Raw genomic sequence first — 19,670 nt, 5'->3', positions numbered from 1 at the left:
CTATCACCTCTCGGCAGCCCATAAAACAGGAAGCTTTCATTCACATCCCTTGTACCTGCTCCAGCAATATGATATTTCATTTACATTCATTTCCCACTCACCACCAATATTCAACAAATTAAAAGTCACTTCAAAACAGATAGCGTTCTTTGTCATTGGGAGGAGAAAGTCAACAGACCAAACATCTGAGAGTCAATGCAGACAGATGCAGACTCATCTACTTCATCTTCTGATATACAAAGTTCTAGAAAGATAAACTTGAGTTATGTTTTGAGTCATCAATTAAACATTATATTTAATATATCTTTGGCATAACCAGGACAGTTATCCTGCATAAATAAAAATTTAGTGCCCTATATTTATAGGCAACAGAATCTAAGCTATTTAAATGAAGGTAAATCGTTTTTATTCATCAACTTTTATTTCGAGTTCTGGGGTACATGTACAGGATGTGCAGGTTTGTTACATAGGTAAACGTGTGCCATGGTGGTTTGCTGCACCTATCGACCAATCACCTAAGTATTAAGCCCAGCATCCATTAGCTATTCTTCCTGATGCTCTCCCTCCCCTGCACCCTCAACAGGCTCCAGTGTGTGTTGTTCCCCCACCCATGTGTCTATGTGTTTTCATTGTTCAACAGCCACTTATAAGTGACAACATGCAGCGTTTGGTTTTCTCTTCCTGCGTTAGTTTGCTGAGCATAATGGCTTCCAGCTCCATCCATGACCCTGCAAAGGATATGATCTTGTTCCTTTTTATGGCTGCATAGTATTCCATAGTGTATATGTACCACATTTTCTTTATTCACTGTATCATTGATGGGCATTTGGGTTGATTTCATGTCTTTGCTATTGTGAATAGTGCTGCAGTGAACATATGCATGCATGTATCTTGATAACAGAATGATTAACATTCCTTTGGTTATATATCCAGTAATAAGATTGCTGGGTCAAATGGTATTTCTACTTCTAGATCTTTGAGTAATCGCCACACTGTACTGTCTTCCACAATGGTTGCAAATAGCAATTTTTTTTTTTTGTATTTTTAGTAGCGATGGGGTCTCACCATGTTGCCCAGGCTGGTCTCAAGTTCCTGGCCTCAAGCGATCCACACAACTTGGCCTCCTAAAGTTTTGGGATTATAGGCGTGAGCCGCTGTGGCTGGCTCTCAAATTAACTTTAGAGTCTTCCACCTAGGCAACACTGGGTGCTTTTAGAACGTTGTTTTCAGGAATACCTAGGAATTTGCATGGCATTAAGAGATGAATTAAATCTCTTCTCAACCACATGTATGCCTATTTTAACTCTATTAGTGCCATATATATGTATGTATGTATATATATAAAATAAGCATTGTATATATGCTTTTATCAATAAAAATAGAAGGAATGAAGTTCTTGGTAAAAGCAAACATAAAGAACACTTAGTTAAGTAGTAAAAATATTCATTTTGTGGATATTGATCTAAAATTTAAAATACCTAAATCAATCAGACTGGGCTTCCCTTACCCAGTACCATCTAAATGTTAGAGGGTTGTTCATTTATTTTAATGTTTCAATACAAAAATATAAAAAATAAAAGAGGTTTTGGCATTTCATATTAGCAAAAAGACAGATGCTTTTTCTTGTCCTACCTATAATTTTGTTTGTTTGCTTTTTTACCTCTGAGTTTTCCACCCAACTAGCCCCACACCTCCACCTGCGGATCTCCATGGCTTTTCCTAATAAGTTTTGTAGGTCTTTGTCTCCCTTTTCAGCAGCTGAGTTACAAGGTTGGCCTCTTTTATAATTATAGTATAGCTATGTCTTAAAAAGTTTTGGAACTGCCAATTCAGTGAGTTAAAATGGGAAGATATTTTTCAATTGGCCAAACAGCTAATTCTTAAAACTGCCCTTACTTGGAATGAGGGCGGCTGGATCAAAACAGGTCTCCTCCCACAGACTGAGCTCAAGCCACTGCCTCAGTGCTCCCTCCTGCTGTACGTTAAGTATTGAGCTATCAGCAACGTCACCCTCCACCCCACACATCACAGACTGTGAGCACCTTGAGGGAAAGAATCAAACCCATCCTTGGATGCCTGGTACACAGTAAATGCTGAAATCCTGGCTCTGACACTAATGAATTAATATTGGACAAGTCACTTTATCTTTCTGAGCCTTTGCTTTCCTATCCATTAAAATGCTTTCAGTTTCCTAGAGGAGTGGTTAGCTCAAACAAAATAATGAATGTGGAGGTGCTGAATAAATGCAATGGATTACTACAGCTGTTGTTAATAATTAGCATTTGGATTTATAGAGTAAAATTGCACCGTTTCATGGGACAAATGAGGGAGGTTCCTAAGGGTCTCAACAGTTTTTTGCCATAAGGAACATACAAAAATGTAGTTCCCTAAGAATTCTAAGATGACAGTCATACGCACATAGGTTTTTTGGTTTGGGTTTGTTTCTTCTTCCCCTCTCCTGTGCCCCCACCACACCACCACCGCAAACCAACACATAAATCTTTTCTACGCTCTGGATCCCGCTCAGGAAGAAGTGAAGTGCTCAGGTGACTGGGTCTGGAGTTTCCAACACAGGCATTTTCATTATGGCAACACAATGCATTTGCAGAAGGTATCCTGGCTCTGCTAAAAGGCAGGATTCTGCTGAGGTGGCCAAAAGGTCGGGGGACCTGGTCGGTGCCCTGTCTGTCACCTCCAGCACCAATGCCCTTTAATTCTCAGACTCGCTGCTCCTTCAGAACCTGTGTCCTCCCTTCACTCAATGGCCTGGTGAAAATAACATAGATAGGAGAAAATCGGCGCGAAAAAAGAACACTTGGACAGGTAGGCCACTTCTCTATGGTTGTTTGGGAGCTAATAAGCTGGCCTTGACAAAAACACAGATGTACTTTTTTGTTTTTGCTTTTTAAAAGAAGAACCACTGTTCAATTATTGATGCAATAGCATCCCATTCCTAATGTTCAGATCCGATCTAGCAACAGCCAGCCAGCTGAGTTCAGACTGAATCGTGCCACAGACTTCATAAGACAACATTTATCTAGTGTAGGATGAATAATTTCCACAGACAGTGGAATTATTTGAGAAATCTATAAAAATAATGAAACTTCAGAAACCTTGGTGAGCTTAAATGCTACATGAGCCACATGTCTCCAGTTCCCTAAAGGACCAAAGGTACTGCAGGTGAATCCAGGGCAGGGCATTATTTTTAAGTCAGCAGAGCAATACAAACACATTGTTTGCTTTAGGTCATCTGGTTTGTCTTAATCACAAGCTAAAAATTCATTTATAATGCAGTATACAAATGCCATGTTTATATCAGTATCATATGCTGCTTGCTTGAAATCGTATACATTAAAATTAAGAACAGAAATCCAAGTTAATGGTCTAAGACAACCAATAGCAAAACCACTAAATTCCAGTTGTCAAACATCATTTAATATGTATATTTCTGGGGTTTTTTGGAACAGTAATTATTAAAACTTAAAGCGATACGAGTGAGTGTTTATGACTTCCTATTGAAAAGCCCAACTTAAAGAGCATTCATTTCAGGTTGAAGAAAATCATGTGGCCGTCTCTGTGCGATGGCCTACCGACTTTATATCCTCTTGTCAAACCTCAGCAGTTTTATTTGTAGTGATACATGCCGGAGAAGGTTGGAGGTTAAAGTTGATAGGAGGGGCAACAGGAAAATCAACCAACTCCTTTCAAGAGATTACAACCTTTAGCATTTTGGGTCTGTCGGCAGTTTCTGCAAACTTTACAAGTCTGTGGTTAGTGATGTTTTTAAAAAACTGACCCTCAAATCAGAAGTCACATGGATCTAGTAAATGCACTTTTGCTTTGAAATAATCCCAAGTGGTGAATGTTCCCCCCAGTTGATGGCTGCACGTTTTATTTGTTTGTTTGTTTTTACTTTTTTGGTACCTAAATCTAAAATGGAAAAAATGTCTGCTAACTTCTCAAGTATCTGAGATCTTGGAAAGTGAAATTACTAACCCAAATTCAATATGTGGTTCCAAAAACAGGGAAACAGCTGTTGTGAGAGAGGGAAAAAAAAAAGGAAAATAAAAAGGCCTCTGCTGGAGGCAAACTTTGTTGGGCAAGGAGACTGTTAGTGCACCGGTTTCTGTCCTGCAGAAGTGTTCGGATTCTTAGCAGTGTCACATTGAAAAGTGAGATATCTGGCTATGGCATCTATGCCACAGCACAGAATTATAACAAAGTCACAAACTAAGACCCAGCAATGACTGCAAAACATCTCATCCCGTATCTATTTACCTCAACTTGGCACGCACTGGTTTACTTACAGATACTTTCCATCAAGTACTTCTAGTTACCTGTTGTCAAATGTGTATTATGTGCCAGGCACTATGTATATCTAAGCTCACTCAATCCTTACAAGAATCCAAATTGTGCCCATTCTACAGATGAGTAAAAAAAGAGAGAGAAATTGAGAGATTTGCCCCACGTCATACAAATGAGACCAAGTGAGAACCAAAGTTATTTCCCACTCCCACTCCCCCAGACCTGTGCCCTTTCTACTCAGCTATATTGCTTCTTGGGTTGTACCTAATGATTAAATAACTTCTAGACTATTTCCCTTCATGGTTAAATTTTTAAAATCCTCATTAGCTGATTTTAACGCACAGTGTAGTGTTATGTAGCAGCAAGGGAACAAGACTCAGTGTGAAAAATCCTCAGGTCTTGTATTAGGTCAGCATGTGGTTGGCTCGGGGGTCTGATAATATTATTGGCTGCCACTAATTATTAGGAAAAATGTTTTGGTATTCAAAGAGTTCTCTATGTCAAAGTGGTAGATAGCAGTTATATAATACTAAGTACCTGTGAAATTCAAACAATTCCTACCATAAATGTTAATTCATTTCTGTTTTTAAAGATTTTACTCAACCCACTGATTAGTGTTCAACACTGAGTGACTTAAATCTCCCTGGGCCTCGGTTTCTTCACTCATGAAACTAGATTATATCTATGAGAGATCTTGGCTAGCTCTAAGAAGACTGTAAGTCTGTGATTTTTTTAAAGAAAACTTCTGCTTAATTCTAATAAATGTGCTCATAAAGCTTTTCAAGGAAATAAAGACACCTTTATGAATGAAAGTTAAGAATAGAAACACAGCTTTGAGAAAAGTTCACTTATAAAAAAGAGCATGGAATAAATGAAAACTCTAGGCCAACTGAAGCCATGCAACAGCCGCCTCTTTTTTGGGATCCCTTGCAGCTGCAAATAAATGCTTTAAAAATAAATTTACCTGGGAATGACCTGAAAGGCAAATTATTTTGTCACCCAGAAATGTTTGTTACAAGTGTTACGGGAACTATCAACTTTCATTTAGAGAGATAATAAAACAAACATTTTCCAAACATTGCTACTTATTGTTTAAGATGAGGAAACACATGCTGGTTGAAACTTTTTTTTTTTTTTAATGCACTAAGTTCTGAGAAATTTCCAACAATTTGAAAATGTTTTTGTTATTTGCAAACACATTTCATAAAGATTCCTGGTAGAAAATGTTTCCTCGCTCCTGTAATTCCAGCACTTTGAGAGGCTGAGGCAGAAGAATCGCTGAGCCCAGGAGTTCCACACCAGCCTGAGGAACATTGTGAGATCCCATCTCTACAAAAAATAGAAAAATTAGCTGGGCATGGTGGCATGCACCTGCAGTCCCAGCTACTTGGGAGACTGAGGTGGGAGGGTCACTTGAGCCTGGAAGAGGGGGACGCGAATGCTGCAGTGAGCCATGGTCCTAGGCAACAGAGTGAGACCCTGTCTCAAAAAAAAAAAAAAAAGACACGTTTCCAACTTTTAATGATACCTTGTTTTCTTTTACTCACAAAGTAGCAGTGTGTGTGTGGAACCATATATTTATATATGATATGCATATACATGTATGATATGCAGGTAACAGATAGTTTTGTTTTGTTTTTGTTTTTGAAATAGATGAAGCATTAAAACAAAGAACATAGCACACCAGAACTCAGAAGCACTTAGTGCAAGTCCTGGTGCAAATAAGTTGGACACTAAACAATGCAAATGATTTAAATGGTACTGAATATAAGGAATGTAACTACTCCTATCATAAATACCTTTCTTTCCAACCTAAATTTAACAGAAGAGGACAATACATGTCCTTAATATCCCATATATATTTTCTCCATTTTCATGTATCTATTTTTGTTCCTTTTCTATTTTGCACTTGTGTTTCGGCAATAACTTCCCACTTGGCCTCCTTTCCCCAGTCTCTCTACTATTTCCACTCCCCAATACAGACAAACAAAACAAACTTCCAAAAACAAAGAGCCCCACAAACCAAACACCTCTAATTGGTCTTCTACATGGTAGCTTAATAATACTGCCACATATCAAATGAATTATGTTAGCAATTTGCTCAACAAAACAATCAGTGCTACCCCAGAGACACTAAAGTCTGTGGTGTCACACAAAGCTTTTCTTTACCTGGATCCTGTTCCTTTCGCTCTAATTGTACTAAAAACTGTTTTTTGTATATATTTCTGTGTCCTATGATTTGAACAATTTTTCATAAGTAGTATTCTTTTTTTTTGGAGATGGAGTCTCACTCTGTCGCCCAGGCTGGAGTGCAATGGCGTGATCTTGGCTCATTGCAACCTCTACCTCCCGGGTTCAAGCGATTCTCCTGCCTTAGCCTCCCGAGTAGCTGGGATTACAGGCGTCCACCCCCACACCTGGCTAATTTTTGTATTTCTAGTAGAGACAAGGTTTCACCATGTTGGCCAGGCTGGTCTTGAACTCCTGACTTCAGGTGATTCACTCGCCTCGGCCTCCCAAAGTGCTGAGATTACAGGCGTAAGCCACTGCACCCGGCCTCATAAGTAATATTCTTAAATGAGTTAGTTTAACTGATATGAATCAATTCTATCCTTACACCCTAAGAGTATCTAAAAGTAATATATTCATATTTATTGATAGATGCATAAAATCAATATCAATAATAGAATAATATTACAGATGAGGAAGAAAACTAGTTAACAGTTGTTTTGAAAGTTCAACAGACTTGTCATTTAGAGTTCTCTACAGTGAACCATGCATATTTTTGGAAAGTAATAGTTGTTTAAAATAATAATGAGGCCAGAATTAGATTATTCAGAATGTAATATATACCAAAGTTGAACAAATGGTTAATTTAAAAATATATATAATAAGTTCATTCTGGCCAGCATCATGTCTTTAAAAGTTCAGTACTTATCACAGAGTGGAAATTTAATGGAAAATAATGACAAATTTACTTATCTTTTATAGGGTCCTGGGCTGATAACAAATGAAGTGTTTAACTTAATATAAATATTTTAATGGTAAAAATGAATCACAGCTCTACAAATGCTTGGAAAAGTGCAATTTTTTCCCTTTAGTTTTATTATAATCTATCAGAAACCTCTGATGTTTAAATTGTATGTATAACCCTGGCTGGGTTTCCATTAAGATGCATTTATCATAATCTGCTCATACATATACTCTCAAGTATACAGACAATAAGAACATCACCACTTATTCACCCTTTCTGCTTCCTGGCTTATGGATATATACAAAAGTGATTGCAAATAATGATATTACAGGTACTCAGCTGCTTCTGGGATGTAGAAAGCTAGACATGGCAGTATTCAGGTCAATGGCCATATATCAGAAAACATGCCACAGAGATGTCCTATAGCCAAAACATTCAATGTCTCAAATTACACATGGGCTAATTAGAGCTGTACACAAAACAGCAGTATAGTTGAAGGCCATTTTCAAAGTTATCATCTGAGTTTGGATGTGCAGAGGGGGTCCGATTCAATTTGGTGAAATGAGATTCAACTCAAGCATTTATAGAGATTCATTTTATCATAGGTGGTTGGAAAAACCTTCCCTGATCACGTTATCATGATTTGAAAAAAATGTATTCATTCATTTACTTGTTTATTTTCTGTCTTGCTCATCACAGTATGAAATCCCTAAGGATAGGGCCCACATCTGTCTTGTTCATTTCTGCATTCCTGGTTCCCAGAATGGTGAACGTAGTAGGTGCTCAAGAGGTACCAACTTAATGAGTGAAGATATTACCCTTGCTCTCAAGGAGTTTATGTGAATTTGGTACACTGGAAAGGGCAATCAGACCATCCTGAGGGAGACCTAGATCCCAGGATGCAGCTAGAGAGATATTCAGAACCAATAATCCTCTGGCTTCTTAATGAACATAAAAAAGATGCTAATGTGGCTGGTTGACATTTGCTCCCCTATGGAGAAACCAGGATATGTGGGTATGGATCAGAGGCCTGGGGGAAGTACTCAGTAGTCTGCTGCTGTCTCCACTGAAGCAGATGTTGCTCTGAAGAGCTTGCAAGGAAAGCGGGCCTTTTTTGCTATGTCCCCTCATTACAGAATTCCTCTGTACAAAATGGAAGGACAGAAAAAAATGTTTGCAAAGTCAATCATCTGGTGATGGATTTCATGAAGGTCTAGTAAATTTCAGGGAAACAGAAAACCAAAATTTTCAGAGACTTTTTATGAAAAAAAAAAAAAAAAGACAAAAAAAGTCTTTAGAATGAAGAATAAAATGCTTAAGTCAATGGGTTTATAGACAGCCTCGTGTTTTTTTGGTTTTATTTTGTTTTACATAGGGTCTCCCTCTTGCCCAGGTTGGAGTGCAGTGGCATGATCATGATTTACTGCAGGCTCGACCTCCAGGGCTCATACGATCCTCCCACCTCAGCCTCCCAAGTAGCCAGGACCACAGGCGCATATCACCATGCTCAGTTAATATTATTATTTGTAGAGATGGGGTCTCACTATGTTGCCCAGGCTGGTCTCAAACTCCTGGGCTCAAGCATCCCTCCTGCCTCAGCCTCCTAAAGTGCTGGAATTACAGGTGTGAGCCACGGCACCTGGCCTGCCTCATGGTCTCTCTTTACACCCTGGAACACTGAGGGTGTATATAATACCCACTCCATACCTGGGTTTCAAGCACCACTGATGCTAGGATTAGTTCTGGTTGTTGCATTTGATTAGATTAAAAGAGGACACTGCACTGTTGGGACTTGATACTGAAAAGAGATGTTGCAGAACATGGAATATCTTTGTGTGTTTTAGTACAGGTAGCAGGTTATGTTTAGGCTAAGCACCCTGCTCTATGACTTTGCTAAGATTATCTACTCCTTATTTCTTAAATAAATTTGACTCTCAGTGACTTTCCTTTCCAATCTATTCCCCATATTGCTGCTCATACAGTCTTTCTAAATAAAAATATGATCATGCTACTTCCCTAATTAAAATATTTCAAAGGCTCCCCACTGCCGAAGTGATTTTTCCCCTACATGACCTGGCTCGTCTTCTCCAATATCATCGTCTCTATCCTGACACACAATTGATACTTCAGAAATACCAAAGTACTTACCATTTCTTTAATATACTATGTATTGTCGAACTTCTCCACTTTCATGCCAGGTAATTTGGTCTGCCTTTTAAAAGGTTACCTAGAAAACCTTTGTGCTTTTCTTATGACTCAACTCATGGGTCTTCCTACTCCCTCTGGCTTGAATGACTATTTCCATTCTGAGGACCCAAGCCAGTCGCTACTGCACTTAACATAGTAAAATTCCTTGTTTACATTTTTGTTTATTTTACAAGACCATGAGCTTACTGAGGCTTGAGGCCATGCTTATCTTTTATCTTTATTGCCTACCCCTGTACCCAGCACAAGATACCAGTTTAATGAATAAACAAATGAATGTGTGAATGAGTGAACTTCAGCAATCTGCTGCAGTTCTGAAAGAAAACTGGCCTGCGTTTGGAAATACTTATTCTACGCAGGCAAACCAACAACAGGAAGCCTCCAGAAGGAGGTCTCAACTCAAGCACATCAGGGTCTCAGAAATCTATGATGGTATAAAGAAAATTGTGAGAAAGCAGTTCACAAAATAAAGGTGACGCGAAAAAGCTTATTTTACATAATCAGTGTTGAATTTGAGATTCTGTTTGATTTTTGCCTTCTTTGTTGGCCATCAAAACTTAAAGTACTGATTTTTTGTTTTCTTGTGTATTAATGAACAAACACTAAAGAGAAAACAAAAGCAAAACAAAAAAAATTGTTTTGCATAGGCTTAGACTACTAAGAACTTTTATGCATTAGAACGTGTCAATGTTAACAGTAAGGGTTCATATCTCATTTTACATATTATTCCATTTATACTCTATTTTATGTATTTATAGATATAAATTGGCTTCCAGCTGGTCTTGTCTAGTTGGGTCTTTGATGGTGGTCCAAATGAATGACCTATAATTTCAATCCTTCCTTTCCTAGTATCTCGCATATGCACACTAGTTTTTGTAGTACCCTGGACACTTGGACATTTGGTTCCATCTACTCTTTTATTTGGATAATTGGTTTCATCTACTCTTTTATTTTCAGTTCACAACGAAACTTTTCCTGGCTTATGTATAAAATATTATGGTTAAGATTTTGAATCTAATTTTTAAGTATTTAAATAAACCAAAAAAACCAAAATCTAAACCATGGAGACAGCCCTCATTTTACTCCACAAAGTTCTTTCCTAGTGTTATGTACCTCCCAAAAACTTTGTAAGTTGAAGCCCTAAATTCCAGCACTTGAAAATGTGACTGTATTTGGGGACAGGGTCTTTACAGAGGAAATTAAGTTAAAATGAGGTCATTAGGGTGTCCCTAATTGAATGACTGATGTACTTACAAGAAGAGGATTAACTTGGACACAAGTTAAATGATTAACTTGGACACAGATATTACAGAGGAAAGATGATGTGAAGACACAGGAAGAAGAAGCCCTTCTACAAGCTAAGGACAAATCCTCTCCTTATGACACTCAGAAAGAACCAGCCCTGCTGACACTTTGATGTCAGCCTTCCAGCCTCCAGAACTGTGAGAAAATAAATTTCCGTCCTGTAAGCCACCCAGTCTGTGTAGTATTCTGTTATGACAGCCCTAGGAAACTAGGACCCCTAGAGCATCATTTTATTTTTCAATGCTAGTACTTTGTAAACTAAAAAAAAAAAAAAAAAAAGCTTTTCAAATATTAAATTGTCATTATAATTATTTGATGAAGACAATGATGTCAACTGGTCTTTGAAGTTTTTCAGACTTAAACACTTACAACTAGTTGGAAATACTCCAGTCTGGAAAATATGGAAGGTGAAGTTGTTTTGTTTCTACCAGAGTTTGATTATTTGGCAGGAGTGCACTGGTTACCCCATATGCCTCTCCTTTTTATGCTGCTGTACCAATTCCTCATAAAGTAGAGGTCATGCATCAGGGTGGTTCTGGGATATATTTTGTTTCAGTGCCCTGAAACTACAGAATTAATTGTCACTATTTAAAGTGTAGGAGAGAGCCCAGGCCATCACAGTAAATTCTTTAAAAAAGCTGGGTGTGGTGGTCCACACCTATATTCTTAGCTACTTGGCATGTTGAGGTAGGAAGGAGCTAGAGGCTGCAGTGAGCCATGATTGTGCCACTGCACTTTAGCCTGAGTGAGAGAGTGAGACCTTGTCTCAAAATAAATAAAAATAAAAATAAAAAATTGAAATGCAGGAGAGCAAACATAATTTTTTTTTTTTTTTGAGATGGAGTCTCGCTCTTGTTGCCCAGGCTGGAGAGCAATGGTGCGATCTCAGCTCACCGCAACCTCCGCCTCCTGGGTTCAAGCGATTCTCCTGCCTCAGCCTCCAGAGTAACCGGGATTACAGGCATGCACCACCATGTCCGGCTGATTTTTGTATTTTTACGGGAGATGGGGTTTCTCCGTGTTGGTCAGGCTGGTCTCAAACTCCTGACCTCAGGTGATCCGCCTGCCTCGGCCTCCCAAAGTGCTGGGATTATAGGCATGAGCCACGGCGCCCAGCCCATAAAAATTTTGATATTCAGCATGATTTGAAGAATTACGAGATTTGGCCATAGTGGGCCCTTTATATCTCCATAGCCACATGAGCTGAGCTGAGAAGGGCTGTTTCACGTAGTACTACCATCTCTCAGTATCACCACAGTTTCCACTCCTTTCTGTTGTCTGTCTGGTCCCTGCATAATCTTGGATCTAAGGTGATGTCATTTGGGCTTTTCAGTTATGACAGGTATGGTTAGTCAGGATGCCCAAGTATATTTACTATCTCCTCTTACGTAGCTTAAAAGTGGTACTCCCCACTCCCCACATCTACCTCACTCATATCCCACCACTGATTTGATTATCGTCCACACAAGAGAGTCCAGGAGGGCATTCCAAAGGGGACACAGGTATTAGATGCAAAAAAGAGGTCCTTCATCAAATAAGTTTAAGAAATGTAGGGTTAAACAATGATAAACATGTTTCCTCGACACAGAATTCCTCAGAGCCTTTAATATTCTAATGTAGTAGGCAACATTTTCCAAAATTATTCGACCCCCCAACTTTTGTTTGGAGAGCATTTTCAACAAACCATATTCAGTGAAACTTTAACCCAAGCAAGCCCTTTTCCAGTACAAAATAAATTTGTTGTTTTTGCTAAGTAATGTGGATTCTTGTAGTAAATATGACATTTTAGATACATATTCAATCAGAGTTTAAAAAAAGAATAAAACTTTGTATATTTCATTCAGAATACTAATTTTTCAAATTTTTTGGATGTGATATGTGCAAAGATGGCCAACACTATGGATCTTTTAAATTCAATAACATGGTTTTTGTACAATTTTCAGTAATCAAAATGGTAATAGGAGAATACATACTTATTTTCAGTTGGATCCAAGACATCATCTCATGCTTTACTTTAAACTTGCTAACATTTGGAATATTTGCATAATTAATTTCGAAGTTCGATACTTGCCAGTAATGGTTAAAATACGTGTCACAGTGTGCATTTCCTATAAATGGCTTTATAAGTATATTGTAACACCATCTCCAAACATACTGATAACATATAAAACAATACCAATAATTTTTCTTTAAGTTGGTATTATTTCTCTCAGAAATTGCAGTGGGCTTCTCAGTAAAACCAAAGCGAGGGAGAGAGGGGACAGGCTGTCTTTTCTTTGTTTGTTGTTTTGTTTTGTTTTGCATTTAGAGACAGGGTTTCACTCTATTGCCTAGGCTTCAGTACAGGGTTATCCTCACCGTCCACTGTATGCTCAAACTACTGGGCTTAAGGGATCTTTCCACCTCAGCCTCCCAACTAGCTGGAACTACAGGCACATGCCACTATGCCTGGCTTTTTAAATTTGTTTTTGTTTTTTGTTGTTGCAACAGGGTCATGCTATGTTGCCCAGCTGGTCTCAAACCCCTGGCTGCAATTCAACTTCCCACCTTGGCCTCCCAAAGTGTTGGGATTATAGGCATGAGCCATTGCACCCAGTCTTGTTTTCTTGAAACTGCAAAACTCAAAGACTGATGATTGTTTATTTTCCATGGCATATATATTAGATTTGTAACATTCCTTCCAAGTCTCAGAAACTTTGGGAACAGCAAATGTTGTAACATTAGCAGTTTGTGCTATTAACATTGGTCCATGATATTTACATTTTAAAAATACATTATGCCTATTCAAAATAAACCATTCAGTGCCTGGCACATAATAGGCTCTTAATATTTTAATCCTAGTGATACAGGGGTAAACAAAAGAGACAAAAATCTCTGTCCTTGTGAAACTTTTATTCTAGTGGGGCAAACAAAACAGAGGGATATTACAGATCATGTTAGAAGGTAAGGATTATGGAGAAACATGAAACAAAAAAGAAAGCTGTAGGCTGTTAGGGAGGGTCAGATTAGGTCTGAGAAGGTGGTGATGTGTCTGACTTTGGACAGTGAGCTACGTATGTACCTGAGGACAGTGCTTCATGTAACAGGGAGTCAGCACAAAAGGCCTGGGGCAACAACGTACTTGACAAGTTTGAGGAAGAGCAAAGAGGCCAGAATGGCTGTTGCAGAGTGGGTAAGCGGGGAGTGTGTGGTAGGAGATGAGGTCAGAACAATAACTGGGGCAGAACGATCTAGGGCCATGAAGGCTGGTTTTGGCTCTTACTCTGGGTCATAGGGAACCACTGCAAGAAGTGGCATATGAGGCAGAGAAACAAGAATGATTCCAAGGTAGTTCATCTAAGCAAACGGAAAGACAGAATTGTCAAAACTGAGATGGGAAAAACATTTAAGGACATCTGGAATTCAGATATGGCTACGCTGAATTTGAGATATCTGCCATATATTCAAGCAGAGGTGTTGAATGGGCAGCTGGATATATGGGTCCTGAAGTTCAGGGAGAGGTTCAGTATAGACCCATAGCTTTGGGAAGTATTAGCACACAGATGGTATAAAACTAGATGAAATCACCAAGCAAAAAAATAGAGAAGAGGATGAAATGTTGAGGTCTGGGACACTCCAACATAAAGAGAACAGTTAGAAGAGAAGGAAGCATGAATGGAGATTGAGAAGGAATGGCTACTAAGACTGGGAGAAAAGCAAAAGGTGTGGTACTCTATAAACCAAATAAAGTCAAGTTTCAAGGAGTCATCAGTAACCTTTGTCAAATGTTGCGGACAGGTCAAGTAAAGGTGAGTTCTGACCTGGTGATTTTGGTCATAAATATAGTCTTGAACAATATTATCTTTATTAATAAGTATGAGTTTATGTGACTATCTAGGACACCCTATGTACCTCCCACACCCTGATGTCTTTTCTAAACAAAAAGCAGCTCCAGGCATTTCCCTGTATATGAGTATTCTTATTTGGGTTAAAATACTTTACATTCTTGGGATACAACCAACTGATTAAGTGATTGTCCTCTGACTCATAAGCAGCCGAAGGTTGCCCAACAGCTGGTACAGTGATCTGATCCCATAACTGCCTAATAAGGATGAAGAGTCATTAACTGGATAGTAACTAGCTGGATAGTAACTAATTGACCCAGACTATTAGTGAGACAGGATATGAGAGACAGAGAAAAGGGAGCTAGCAGAAGTCAGCTGTCCACAAAAGCCTCATAATTCTTGAGGTAGTACTCCATGTAGTCCCTGTCACAGCAATGGCACACACAAACGAAACCTCCTGGTCTAGTTCTTTATCATTTCACATTATGGTGGCACACTCTGGCAACATGCAGATTAGTTAATATTTTCCAAATGCTCCTAACATAACTTTAGCCTCAAATGCAATATTTGTTACCTATAGTCTAGATTCTAGATGAATCACTTCATTTGAATAATTTAGCAGAAGGGGAGGTCAGATATAAAAGGCAAAAATAGGAACGATCCAGGTATTGGAACCTGCAGGAGCAAAGGCATGCAAAAGGGCAGTGTGAAGCAATTTTTTTTTTTTTTTTTTTTGAGATCGGGTCTCACTCTGTTGCGTAGGCTGGAGTGCAGTGGTGCAATCTCAGCTCACTGCAACCTCTGCCTCCCGGGTTCAAGCAATTCTTCTGCCTCAGCCTCCCAAGTAGCTGGGATTACAGGCGTGTGCCACCACGCCTGGCTAATTTTTGTATTTTTAGTAGAGACGGGGTTTCACCATGTTGGTCAGGCTGGTCTTGAACTCCTGACCTCAGGTGATCTGCTCGCCTCGGCCTCCCGAAGTGCTGGGATTACAGACATAAGTCACTGTGCCCGGCCAGTGTGAAGCATTTTTAAATGATTAAAAAGGGTGTGAGGCATATTTGTTTGGCTAGAAGTAGGGAAGTGTATTGAGTAACATCTTGGGATATGGCTGGAAAGGAGGAGGTCAGATTGTGGAAGACCTTAAACGTACTTCAAGACAAGAGGCCTGACTTTCCTCTGCAGGTAATGGACAGCCATTATTTACCAAGATTTTAAAGAGATCTGGATGGGTAATACTGCTAGAACATTAACAGCAGAGAGCCCTGAAATAACTCAGCATCCCAGGCACTCATCAACAGCAGGTCCAAGTGAGTAGGCTTAAGGTTCTTCAGCCTTTCCATTAGGAATTAGAGAATGTTTATGCAATTGAGTAGGATGCAGGAGTATAACCAACTCATTATCAAAGCAGCATCTCGTAGACACATGCCTATGTGGCTTTGAAACAAACATGAGAGAATGTCAAGTTCTTCCACTAAGTGGGTTGGGGAGTAGAGGTCACCAGCATGAAAGAATATCAAGATACTGGACAACAATGGGAAGAGGGGAGTAAGTCAGTCGCTGTAGGGTGTAAATCAAGGGAGATTTTCAAAGCACGGGGCAAACCATGCAATTCTAAGGAAGAGGGAAAACTGAGGAAAGGAAGAAGTATAATAAGAAGCCACCTTCATTTGAGACAAGTGGAGAGAATCAGCAAAAACAGAGACAGAAATGGGGGTGGTTTAAAGAAGTTATATGTGGGAGTTCTCTACCTTCTCAGAGAAGCCTTGGAGCAAGGTCTTGGGCTAAGAAGGTAGATAATGGGGACAGTTATAGAAACTGTTTAGGAGTAACCAAATAAAATTGTTTTCTTAGAAAAGTTAAATGAACTAATGGGGAGGATGCTACATGTGCCTCCTTCTTAACACCAAACTCTTAGCAACTAAATCCTATGATCAGATGGTAACTTTTTTCCCAAATAGTTCTCTCTAAGCATCACAATTTTTAATTCTGTTCTGCAGCTGTGGACTTTTAAAGGATTGAACTGCATGATTAGCAAATGTTTATTACTTACAAATGAATTAATATTAGATGCTGGGAAATTAAACTCAAATATAATTAATCCCAAGTGGAAAAAAATTATTAAACAACACAATTATTAAAATGTGTGGTAAGTATATATTAAGATCACATATATAAATTTGATATGATAGAAGCATAATATAGAATCTTCACTTAACTTGTCTTACAGTCTACCAATTACAAATAATGTGTATGAATATGCAAAGACCAACTTTAAATTTTAAAAGTACAATAAGACTATATATAGTTTTTAAATTTTAAAGTTGATCACATAATATGCATATATATGCACATATGTATGTCTTTGGTAATTTTAGTGATTTAGAAAATTAATCTCAAATAAAAATGATTTAAAATGGTTAAAAAGTGTAAGTATATATTAAGATAAGCATATTTAAAATAACCGATACGATAGAATAATAGGGAAATCCTTACTTAAAATGTCTTAGTATAGTCTACCAATTAGAAATAATATGTGTATTACTATGCAAAGATCAACATTAAATTTTACAAGTACACTAAACTATGTATCTCTGGTAATTTTAGTGATTAATGCTTTAATTAAGAGATGAGGTACATGCAGACATATGCAATAAACTGACATAATTCATCATATTGAAAGAATAACATATGAATGCATATGTATATTGTAAATTATACAACACACATGCAAATCATATACTCATTATCACACAGAGGCATTATTTTTCCTACAGTCAAAATGCAACAAATCTTCAAGTATTATTCAATCTACTGAATGACTATTTAGGAACAAAGTAGTTTGCAGTATCTTTTGCAGAATGATAATTTAAACTGAGAAACTCAAGTTAATGGAAATATAGAGCAGACATTTTTAGTGGCTACATCCCTGTGTGAGCTAAACTGGAAACAAGTCCCTGTACTATGTATCTATTGTTCACTAGTGTCATTTTAAATGGAAGTCTAGACACTGGAGATTTTAATAAGGCCTTTAAGTACACTGCCAAATTAATCCTTATTTATTTATTTACATTGAACAGTGAATACATTGATCATTGACTAGTTGGAAAAATAGCAACACTGGCCCAGAAACAGTTTCTCAATGAAAGAGTAATTACTTAAAAACACAACCTTCTGAGACTGATTTGTTTTTGAATGAAGTATCCTAAAACAAAGACAATTTAAACATGAATATATTTGGTGTCTGGTAATAGCCAGTAAATACTGATGTGTGTGTGCTTGGATGAGAGCGGACTGACTCTCCAAACCCTGAGACAGGCTAGGCAGGCTGAGGTGACGATGTAAGCTCTGAAGCTCTAGAAGAACAAACTTGGGTTATTTATAAACAGATACTTAGCACAGAGTCAGGTTAACCTTCTCTGCTGTAATTCAGCTTGGAGATATACTGTTAATTAAGCTTTAGGACTGAACTCAGTGGAAAATAAATGAGCTTTTTTTTAAAAAAAAAAAAAGTTTATAAAAGTTAAAGTAACTAGGGGAGGAATAAAGTGCCTCTGGAATTCTTATACCCGATTACAGAGTATTAGTATTGTTCTAAGGATGAACAAAGTGTACATGAACATGTTAATTAAAACAAACAGCATATGCACTGATATTTCTGATCATTTTAAACTTTAATTTGGGTAAAAGGACTCCTTTTAGGAGGGGGAAGACTACTATAGATGTTCCTACTTTACGGGTGAGATTGAATCATCATCTATGAATCAAAAAGAGCAGGCCTTTTAACACTGTTACATACTTCAATGCATTATAATTCTCACTCTTAAATCAAACCTAAAGAAAAATATTTATAAGCTGCACTGTTGTATGAATCAAATATAATAGCTTCATGGATGACTTTTTCTCATCTAGGATAAGAAGACAATACCCCTATTAATATATTAACATCATGAAATTTTATAACATTTTTAAGATTTCTTTGAAAAGTCTATTTTACTTTTTAATTAAATCTATTTTCCAGAAAGGTCTTTAAGGCCCTACAAAGTACCTTGCATTTTCTTATTGCTGACAGTTCTTGAAACCACGCTTGAATGCCTTCTTTATCCTTTGCCGAACAATTGAAAGATCATATGCGAAAAGACTGTGCCTTCTCTTTTTCTTGCTCTGTAATTAAGGCATTCTAATACATTTCCTCATAGTTGTTACAAGAGCAAACTGCTAAGATTCATAGATTGAGACAATTTTGATGCCTATGATTATATAACCACATATGATTTTTTCTAATCACAGATTTAAAAAATAACAACAAAACTCCTTCAAACTAAATGATTAATCTCTGGAAGGTTAAGCTGAAATGGTTCTTCTTGTATTGTCTTAATGTATGTATGGAAAAAAAAATACAATACATTTGGCTAACTAACCTTTAATATAAGTTGAGTAAATGATAAATTCATATTAAGAACACGTTTTCTCCAAATCAATGTATATTCTGAGAGTCTCAGATTTTCAGGTTTTCTTGTTGTTGCTTAAAGATGAAAATACTGCATATGTGCTTAAAGTGCCAAGTAAATGCAGGTTTTAAAAATCATACAAAAAAATCAAGATTTTAATTTAAATGTGTATATGTATATAAAATGTCTGAACAAAGATTCATCTAGAAATACATTTAGTTTAATATTCCTTAAGTTGGGAAATTATATCTGTAACTCAAGAAAATGCTTTTGTAAACAGTGATAAAAAAACAAAGCTTAAAATATAAGATTTATAAACTCTCTAATTCATTTGCCAGAAACATAAGACTGAAATTATACATCAACAATCATTTTAAACAAAAAAATGATTTGTGCTACTATTTAGGAATTAAACACTTTTCAGAGCACAAAGAAGTATGTTAATAAGTTTCTGTCATATTTTGAATAAATGGTCAGAATTTCTTACCCATTTTCTTTATTTAAAAAATACTGGGTTTGCTACTGGGTTAAAATATTGTAAATGGCTTTGGTAGTGGCCAATTAGATGATTTTTTGAATAAACTTTGGAGATTAAAAAAAGTTTAG

The 19,670-nt window shown here is 37.4% G+C and overlaps 1 protein-coding gene across 19 annotated transcripts in view; it reads right to left on the bottom strand.

The window, feature by feature from the left end:
* The window catches only part of CDIN1 (CDAN1 interacting nuclease 1), a 252,677-nt gene that overhangs the window by 83,414 nt on the left and 149,593 nt on the right, over nucleotides 1–19,670 (bottom strand). For 2 of the 19 annotated variants that reach the window (XM_009249675.4, XM_054531359.2), the window contains exon 11: nucleotides 999–5,634. The exons of the other annotated variants lie outside the window; for them this stretch is intronic. In XM_009249675.4, coding sequence (XP_009247950.2) covers nucleotides 5,490–5,634 — 145 coding nt within the window. In that variant the 3' untranslated portion in view covers nucleotides 999–5,489. Of the gene's footprint in view, nucleotides 1–998; nucleotides 5,635–19,670 lie in introns of those variants that run through there. 19 annotated transcript variants of the gene reach the window in all.

The sequence above is a fragment of the Pongo abelii genome, chromosome 16, assembly GCF_028885655.2.
Source record: "Pongo abelii isolate AG06213 chromosome 16, NHGRI_mPonAbe1-v2.0_pri, whole genome shotgun sequence".
Lineage (NCBI taxonomy): Eukaryota > Metazoa > Chordata > Mammalia > Primates > Hominidae > Pongo > Pongo abelii.
Note: the sequence above shows the minus strand (reverse complement) of the source record. Positions and strands in the feature narration are given on the sequence as shown.